Source organism: Sinocyclocheilus grahami, unplaced genomic scaffold (assembly GCF_001515645.1).
Source record: "Sinocyclocheilus grahami isolate Dianchi unplaced genomic scaffold, SAMN03320097.WGS_v1.1 scaffold9.1, whole genome shotgun sequence".
Lineage (NCBI taxonomy): Eukaryota > Metazoa > Chordata > Actinopteri > Cypriniformes > Cyprinidae > Sinocyclocheilus > Sinocyclocheilus grahami.
The window spans coordinates 3,558,504-3,568,476 of NW_015505188.1; the positions used below are offsets into that span (position 1 = coordinate 3,558,504).

General features: G+C 35.3%; 1 protein-coding gene across 1 annotated transcript in view; it reads left to right on the forward strand.

The window, feature by feature from the left end:
• LOC107592662 (RUN domain-containing protein 3B-like) overlaps positions 1 to 9,973 on the forward strand; it is a 21,164-nt gene that overhangs the window by 3,685 nt on the left and 7,506 nt on the right. Inside the window, exons 2-6 of the mRNA XM_016282205.1 lie at positions 2,680 to 2,795; positions 3,678 to 3,811; positions 5,642 to 5,799; positions 8,614 to 8,760; positions 9,294 to 9,421. Coding sequence (XP_016137691.1) covers positions 2,680 to 2,795; positions 3,678 to 3,811; positions 5,642 to 5,799; positions 8,614 to 8,760; positions 9,294 to 9,421 — 683 coding nt within the window. The remainder of the gene's footprint in view (positions 1 to 2,679; positions 2,796 to 3,677; positions 3,812 to 5,641; positions 5,800 to 8,613; positions 8,761 to 9,293; positions 9,422 to 9,973) is intronic.

Below are 9,973 nucleotides of genomic sequence, written 5' to 3' on the forward strand. Positions count from 1 at the left end.
ACATTTGCTCTGTGTGTTTTAGAAAGGAAATATCAGAAGTGAAATTATCTCTGAAATGACATTTGCATGAAGGCTGCTGGTAGGGATGAAATGATGCACCGCGAGCCGGTTGAAAATCGATACAAATATGTGACGATTCAAATCGGTTGAGATATTAAAGGAATTGCGTGGGGGGTAGGAGTTTATATAAATTATATAAATTTGTCTTTAGAGAAGTTTAGAGGATATTTTCTTTTCATCTTGACTCTGTATAATGCATATTAATGTAGTATTTATAAGCGCTGCGCTGCTTTGTTTACAGCGGCAACCAAGGAAACGCTGTATCGCTGCTGTTCCATGAGCGCCACCTGCTGTCAGAGAGTGAATCTGCGTCTCATTCACTCTCTCTGCTATTCCGTCTCGTTCAGATGTTTTATGTAGCATAATTTCACAAAGTTAAAGTCAGACTATTCTGTTTTGCTTCAGATTTCGAAATTATACAGTCTAATTTAGATTAAAAACTATTCATGCAGCATCTATTCAGCATCCATGATTAAAATACAGTAGTTGCCTATAACTGAATGGAGAGAGCACAGGCAAAGCCTTAGTTTGTTATATGAAGAGGTTTCTTTTATTTGTTATTTGTTTATTTAAAATGTTCATATTTCAATTTCACGAAGAAATTTTCAGCACTTTGTCCAAGCAATAATAAAAGGACATCTTTTCATTTTTAATTGGTCTTAAATCTAATTTTGTTAAAAAACAAAAAGAAAAGAAAAAGAAAAAATCAGTATTGCATCGTGAAATTGTTACAACCCTAGCTGCTGGGTATTTGGAAGTCATGAGGAGACACATAAAAGCACAGTAGCTGCCGATAATGAAAAGGACAGTCATTTATGCCATAATTACATTTGATGAGACCACAATAAACGGCACTAATGGTGCTCCACAAAACACAAAACATCTCCATTGACTCAAATGCACTTTTAGGGTTTTTTAAAAAGCTTTAGCTTTATTAAAACTCAGCTTATTTTAGCTCTGAATTAGATGTCTATTTATCTCCTCGATGAACTCTTAGTTTTCTGGGGGCTTTTTTTGTGTGTGTCACTGTGTCCAAATAGCAGCATTGTTATTGTTAACTAAAATTAAAAGTATTAAATCTTTTTTTTTTCTTGTTAATTACAATAATGTTGAAATTAAAACAGCACTATGTAACTTTTGGCGCTCTAGCGGTTAAACAAACAGAACTACACACATCCCGCAGAAGAACATTCCAACCGGAGCTACTTCTCTAAGTTTATGTAGTGATTTGGAATAAGACAAAAACTCGGTTTGGAAGATGAATTCATGATGTACTCGCTCATTGTATACATTTAGCAAATTTTGAACACAGAAACAGTTACATAGTTCTGCTTTAAAAAAAAAAAAAAATTGTTTTATATAATAAATTACTAAAACTAATAATAATATTTTGAATGAACTTTTATATTGTTAGTTCTCATTTTAATCTTCGTTTATGTTATAGGAATTTTATTCTGTGCTTTTGTCATTTTTTTTTATTTGGTTTAAAAAAAAATGTTTTATTTTTTATTTACCTTTAATTTATTTTTAGGTTTTAGTTATTTTATTGCTTATTTACTTCAGTTAGCTGACAAGATAACATTTCTCTCTTTTTTTTTCAACCTGTACTTACTTTAACCCCACATATTTCAATTACCAAAATTATTTTTAATAGTTTTAGGCATAAGAGGGTGTATATTTTTAACGTCCCAAAAAACACACACACAAACTTTAGGATGCTTGCAAATCTGCTGCTGTGCATTTCATACTAGTTTTGAGTTTTAAGTTACTTAACATGATATTTAACCATTACTCTCAAACGTTATTGCTTTTTCCCCCACATTTGCTTTTGTGTGTTTTTAGAAAGGAAATGTCAGAAGTGAAATTACCTCTGAAATGACATTTGCATGAAGGCTGCTGGGTATTTGGAAGTCATGAGGAGACACATAAAAGCACAGTAGCTGCCGATAATGAAAAGGACAGTCATTTATGCCATAATTACATTTGATGAGACCACAATAAACGGCACTAATGGTGCTCCACAAAACACAAAACATCTCCATTGACTCAAATGCACTTTTAGGGTTTTTTAAAAAGCTTTAGCTTTATTAAAACTCAGCTTATTTTAGCTCTGAATTAGATGTCTATTTATCTCCTCGATGAACTCTTAGTTTTCTGGGGGCTTTTTTTGTGTGTGTCACTGTGTCCAAATAGCAGCATTGTTATTGTTAACTAAAATTAAAAGTATTAAATCTTTTTTTTTTCTTGTTAATTAGAAGTTTGGAAGATGAATTCATGATGTACTCGCTCATTGTATACATTTAGCAAATTTTGAACACAGAAACAGTTACATAGTTCTGCTTTAAAAAAAAAAAAAAATTGTTTTATATAATAAATTACTAAAACTAATAATAATAATAAAAATAATATAATAACTGAGCATTAAAAGATATTTAATGCATTATGAGATGCATTAAAATATGGCCAAATCTTAGAAGGCAGCATAATAATGTTAATTATTTATAAGACTGACGTTTGTCAGTGTTTTACTGTATTAGCTATTAGGGATGTTTGTGTGAGTTTCAACTGTATTGTGTACATTTCTGTTGTGCCCATGATTGTGTGTGTTTGAGTACACAGGTTCTCAGTGAAGACCCTCATTGATCGCTCATGTTTTGAGACGATAGACGACACATCTGCTGAGTTCATCAACTTTGTCTCCATTCTAGAACATATTCTCAGCCATAGACTGAAAGGTAAGGAACAAGATACACAAGATGGCACATTTTTAGCAAACGGAACTGAACTTGATAATAAACACGGAGCGTGTGTGAGCACAGCAAAACAACTTTATTATTTCATATGTGAATAGGGCATTTACATTTAAAGTTATTGTAGAAAAAACAGCCTGTTGCATTCTAAGAGAGAGGGTGGTCATTAAACTAAATTACCAGTGATTTTATGTATTTTTTATTTTTTAAGAATATGTGTGTGTGTGTGTTTGTATGTATTTTCATTTATTTGTTATTTAATTTAATTTTTAAAAATATATTTAATTTTATAATATATTATGTATATAATACAAAAAACAACATACAATTGGCAGCGCCTTAGACAACAAATGAACTGACATACACACTCAGAATAACTGTTGAAGTGAGCTGTGCCAGAAGCTTCACACACATTATTGCATAGTGATGCTGTGATACATGCTGTTAAAAGACCTACACACACACACACACACACTCCTGCTGCTGTAATGAGGTATAAATACAGCACTGAGTGTCTCATTTTGGGTTAGAAGAGCTCAGACAACTCTCACAGCATGACAAAACAGCTCTCACGCTCACTTACATATCAGTGTTTTTCAGACTTTCAGCAATATTTGATCACTCCATATTAATGTATGTTCTCTGAAATGGCTTAAAAAGCTCAAAGTTCCTGTGGAGCTCATCACTTGTCAGAATCAACCCTTTCAATTACTAGCATATTTACTTAGATATTTACCCACAATGTCACTGCACTAAAACACAGTGTTTGTTTTTCTAGAATAGTTTTGCATCTAAATGAATACACAGCTCTTCTTGAGGAATCAATCTGCTTTTACACTGCATTGTGTGTGTGTTTTCCCGCTGTAGGTCAGGTCAGCTGGTTTGGCTACGAGAGCCCGCGCAGTTTCTGGGATTACATACGTGTGGCGTGTAGTAAAGTCCCGCACAGCTGCATCCATAGCATCGAGAACATGGAGAACGTCCGCAGCTCTAGAGCAAAGGTCAGGACATGTCTGTGTTGCAGTGTTATTTTAGTATTATTTATAAAGAATTATAGTATTTATTATTATTTTGAATTATCTTTTATTTTTAGTTTAAGTTTTAGTAATTTTGTTACATGCCTTTGTCATTTTTATTTTATTTATTTTTAAATATTTTTGTTTAGCTTTAATTTATATTTATATTAGCTTTAATGTATACTTATTTAAGTTTTAGTAATTTTAGTACTTCAACTTATTTTATTTCAGTTAGTTGCCAAATGCCAATGCAACATTTCCAATTTTCAGTTTTAGTTTTTATTTTAATTTTAGTTTCATGTTAATTTTAGCTTGGACATCGGATGAAAATTTCACTTTTTTAGCTTTCTTTGCATTTAGTTAGGTTTCTGGTGTGTCTGCCAGCTCAGAAAAGCTGAATAGGAAAATGCAGTCAGATTGTTGTGGGCTGTCTGAGTCTGAAACTGTCATCCAGCAAGCTGTTTGCAGCAGGTTTCTAAGTAGATAGCTAGCTATTTGAATAAGACCATCTCCAAGCTATATACGGAGTCCAAGGCAGCAATTCACGCCTCTTGTGATGACATGCCCCACGGAAGAGAGGGGTGGGGTGGGGTGGGCAATAGCTCATTATCATTTAAAGAGACATGCACCGAAATGAGTCGCTTGTTTTTGACAAGGTAAAAAGGGTGTTGTTTTTCACGACCATAGAGGAATTTTAACAAAGTATGTTACAGAAAGTATGTTAAAAAATGTATGTTAAAAAATCTTTGTAGTCAGTCACGCTGCATACTGTTTACATACATTTTTTAATAGTATTGTAAAGCCCATCTATGACAAGCAATAGATTTCTCTACTCAAATCGTCCATGTAACCGCCATTTATTAACAACTCGACAAAAGTTCTAAAACATAAATAGGCTTAGCTGATAGCAAGTTGATACCGGAAGGGTTCAACACCCCCCAATATTTCATGTGCAAACGTGCAATACTTTACATCGGACTTAAATAGTAATTCAAAACAGTGACACAGGCCAGCTCCTAAAACAGAGCCAGAAAGACACCCTCATTATTGTGCTAGAACATTCAAAATCATTTTTAAAACACCACACATCGAATAACATATATAAATACAAAAATACACATTTCAATACATTTAAATACAGCACAACATAAAACAAACAAACACTTCAACCATATATATATCACATACCTAGTACCAACTACAACAACAGTTTTCCAAATCTGGCACAAACCATCATTGCCATCTGCACAAAACATTTTAATGCACATGATTATACAAAATATCACACTTTTAAAAAGCATTACATCAAACATTGTCACATACCTAACAACAGCTACCCATCTGGCATTCAGCGTGCACGCCGCCATTAGCCAAAGCTAATGCCATGCCATTCATAAAGGACGCGAGGCTAGAAACTACCGTACTCACCCTACCAAACAGGACTACCATAAATACTATAGTGGTTCTAGCCATCACAGTATGTAGTATAGAATATATTCTGTCATATATAGACTGTATATATATATATTGTGTGCCATATGCAGTAAGCAGTACTCTAGTTTTCTGTATTCTGTGTGATGAACTTTGAATGTTAAACTGAGCGTGAATATTTCTAGATCAGGGATTCTCAGTGCTCCTGAGTGTGTCACATTTTAAGTATCTAGTCTGACACCCTCAAATCAGGTCGTGGGGTCTGTACTGATGAGTGGATGAGTCAGTCAGGTGGGTGTTAGATAAGAGAGACATCCTGGGGGGACCCGGGAGCAAGACTAGCAAATACTGACACAGATCACATGAATTATTATAATTGTTTAGGGTTATCTGGAGGAGCTGGTGCGTCTGAGGGAAGTTCAGCTCTCTGAGTCTGTCTCTCAGAATAAATCTCTACTGCAGCGGCTCACAGACACCGAAATCAGCCACAAACTGGAGAAAGAGCAGCTGGAGATCATCATACTGGAGCTGCAGGATCAGCTGTAAGTTTGAACCAGTGCTAATTTAGTATTATGTGTGTGTGTGTGTGTGTGTGTGTGTGTGTATATCACCTCTTTTAGTATATATATATACAGCTTTTGATATTATTTTTATATTTTCAGTTTTAGTTTAAATTTCAGTTAATTCATATATTATATATGTATGTATATATGTATGTGTGTGTGTGTATGCTTTTATAGTATTTTTATATTGTTTTTATATATTTACAGTTTTAATTTTAATTACAGTTACATTTTTATAATTTTGTTATGTGCTTTTGTATTTTTTTTTTTTAAAGAAATTATGATGGCAGCATGTAAGCGAAGAGAGGATTTGATTGATGGACAAGGGGGAGTGAATGAAAGACTAGAGGAGAAACTGATGGGAGGAGAAAGCGTGCGTTTGTTTGGATGTACTTTTTTCTTGGCGCTCGTTTTCCCCCCCAGAACATCACAACTGTTTTCAACATTAAGAAGAAGAAGAAATATTTCTTGAGCAGCAAATCAGCACATTGGAATGATTTCTGAAGGATCATGTGACACTGAAGACTGGAGTAATGATGCTGAAAATTCAGCTTTGCATAAGGAATAAATTACATTTGAAAAAATATAAAACAGTTCTTTTAAATAAACTACCTATTTCACAATATTTGTGTGAATATTGTGTGAATATATTGCCAACCCCAAACTTTTGAACAGTAGTGTATACTATGCAGTGTGCAGTATGCTAGTTAGTACTTGTACTTGGTTATATGATGTTTATCTAAGTAGATACAAGTCCATGAGAAGCTGTTTGTGTTTCTCTGTGTCAGCTGCTGCGGACCATCTGGGCGAATCAATACAGATGTCCGTGATTGCTAGCAGACCACTATTAGTGATTTTACAGCTGAGTAGTCAGTTTTGAAATCCAATTGCTGAGGTTAAAGACCTCATCTTTTTATGGATGAGAATATTTGACACTGAATGCCATGTTCCAGATGTTAAGCTTTGATCAGTGACTTGATAAAGATGGATTTAGGAGAAGGTTTGGGCAGGAGGTTGTATGATAAGAGGTAAATATTTAGACAAGCCTGGTTGATTTTCTACTGTATAAATTAAGGCTGCAAAATGATTATCATGATTATTTTGCTCAAAGGAAAAAATAAAAGCGTCCAGATTGCTCCACAAATGCAAATGCGTATAGATGGACTTCAAAAAACGATACTTGTCATCTTTTTTCTTTTAGCCATTTTCATCTTTAGAATAGCACTGAAAACAGAAGTGTCTTATGTAGTTTTCAACTGATTTACATTATGAAAATGGGTAAAGTCTTTTAAAAAAGCTAAAACTGTTAAATTCCTAATACTAATTCTGATCATTCCAAATTGTGTACAATTTTTACTTTAGTTTGTACATAGCACAGAGGTTGCGTAAGTGCATTTATTCAGTGACCTCAATCACAAACAATATGGTCGAGATTTATGTTTGGATTTATTACAGCTGTCAGTGAGAAGGTTTGCTCAAGATTTAGTAGCAGCAAGCAGCATAAGCGGCCTCGTGAAGGAATGCAGACTGACTGTAGACTATGCCACTTTTATTTGAGCAGAATGGAGATCGCTAAACTCTTAACATATTTTTGTGTGTTTTCAGATCATCTGCAATGAGCACATGAGCGTTTTCACATCTTTGCCTGTTTTGGAAGATTTAAGCAAAACACTGGGCAGAAAATATGTTTTTAAAAGAAAAACTCTGATTTGGGGGATTTAGGGGAAAATCTTGATATTTGGCAACCCCAAGCATGAAAGCTAGTGGAGACTTGTTACCAGTGCATTCATGTTAAAAGGGTCATATGACGTTGTTAAAAAAGAACATAATTTGTTTGTGTATTTGGTGTAATGAAATATGTTTATGCGGTTCAAGGTTTTCCACATAGTGTATCGCGTAAACATAAAACCATGTCTGCGTTTGTGATCAGAGAAATGACTAACAACAAGTGCTACTCTACACTGCCCAAAAAACTCACTTTGAATCGTCAGTGGCAAATTCTTTAAATATGAAAACGTACTTACAGGCTGTGAGTCAGCATTATCTGTCAGCGTCATAGACTGTATAGGGTCAGCATGCGTGCCGAAGGGGAAACAGGGGAACTGAATTCACCGGAACACCGGCATTGTAGGCTACTCTCCCAGGAAACAGTCCTCGTCCTCCGTAAAATGCGCTGCACACATCTGAATATTTGGGTTGAACTGTTCTGGAACAGTGTTGTAAATACAACGTAACCACTGATTTCTAGTCGTGTCCTCTTTTGAAAGACCAAACAAAGTAGTTTCGCTTTCACAACGAAACACACAGCGTCTCCACGACATGGCGGTGGCGGCAACAACAACAATACTACAGCAAGAATCAAAGTTACGCATTCTTTCTTTGCGTGAACATTTGGGCAGTGTTATGCAAATCTTCCCACACAGTGACGTAGAAATGTGGGGGCGTGTTTAAACGGGGTGTTTTAGGAGGGCGTGGACGAGTCTTAACTTTTATAAAGAATATTCCTTTGGGTTTGAGACTTTAGTCTTTGCAACTTTAGGGATCTTATCTATTCACGAACAGCTTGTAACACTCCAAAGAGACTTGAAATCGCATCATATGACCCCTTTAAATAATCACCTGGCCAGTATCAAAATGATTATTTGTGATTCATCGAGAGAAGCTGAAATTGTGATCGCGATGAAAATGCGACTGATCGTGTAGCCCTCATATATATATATATATATATATATATATACTGCAGTTTCAGCTTTTTAGCACGGTCTCTTTAAATGATAATATTTGTTTTTCCAGGACGGTGATGAAGAACTATGACCTTCGCTCCAGACAGGAGCTTACCTCGCACCTGACAAACCAATGGCCCTCACCTGCTGCCTTGGATACCAATGCAGTTGCCTTGGATACACTCCTGTACAGGAAACGCACAGGACCATGGGAAGAGTATGTGCTTTCTGTTTTTGTATTTCATGAAAGTATCCTCTCAGATTACGCACGTCCTTATGAGATACATGCAACTTCACACCACAACTCATCTAATATTGGATTCCAGTTGAGTTGCTCGTGCTCAGCGAATGATCCAGGAAGCAAAGGCTCTCAGGCTGTAGTTTTAGCGCACGTCTGCAGCTCTCAAATCACATTACAGTATTGGCATGCATTCTACAGCCATCATTCTCATGTATTGATAACCTACAGAGGTTATTAAATGGACTGCTCTAATTGTAACCTAAACTTCAGTGGTGTTTCTCATGAAAACATATCATGGTATTTTCAGTTAATTATATTGTTTTAATGTCAATTAAGCACATGTCCTCCCCAGATTTGTATTACTGTCATGTGTATATATTTCAATTGTCACTAGTGGTCCTTGTTAGATTTTCACTATTGAATTTTGAAATGTTATTATTTTTTCTTTTGTGACATCAACATGTTCTTTACTTATTTCATGACTTTAAACCATGCGTGTGTGACCACAGGAAAAGCTTCCAGAGTTTGGAGCAGCTTTCTGCAGATACGAGTCTCTCTCAGATGTCTCTGGATCCAGCACAACTGAACACACACAGTCTGGAGAGCAAGGCAGGACTTACACACTGGCTCAGAGAAGGTTTGTGATGTGTGTGTGAGTCCGCTATGGTGACATCATTCTCTGATAACCATCTCTATTATAGATGATGTCATTTTGCAATGGAAGAGACATTTCTCCACCTGAGGGAAGATAACACACAGTATTTGTGTGAATCTCATGAAGACACCAGACAATAAAAGGAAGAAAAATGGGAAATTATATTTACTCAGAGAAAATAAGGCATATTTTAAGACAATTAAGAATTTATGCATTGTGACATTATTTAGAAAATGTACCCAAATTTTCATTTCTGGAATGATTAATGTAGTTTGGAGTTTCAATTTAAAGGGGTCATATGATGCGATTTCAAGTTTTCCTTTCTCTTTGGAGTGTTACAAGCTGTTCGTAAATAGATAAGATCCCTAAAGTTGCAAAGACTAAAGTCTCAAACCCAGAGATTATATTTAAAGAATTTGCCAGTGACGATTCAAACGCGAGTTCTGAGCAGTGTAGAGTAGCGCTTGTTGTTTGTCATTTCTCCAATCACAAATGCAGACATGGTTTTATGTTTACGCAGCGCGATGCAGTGTA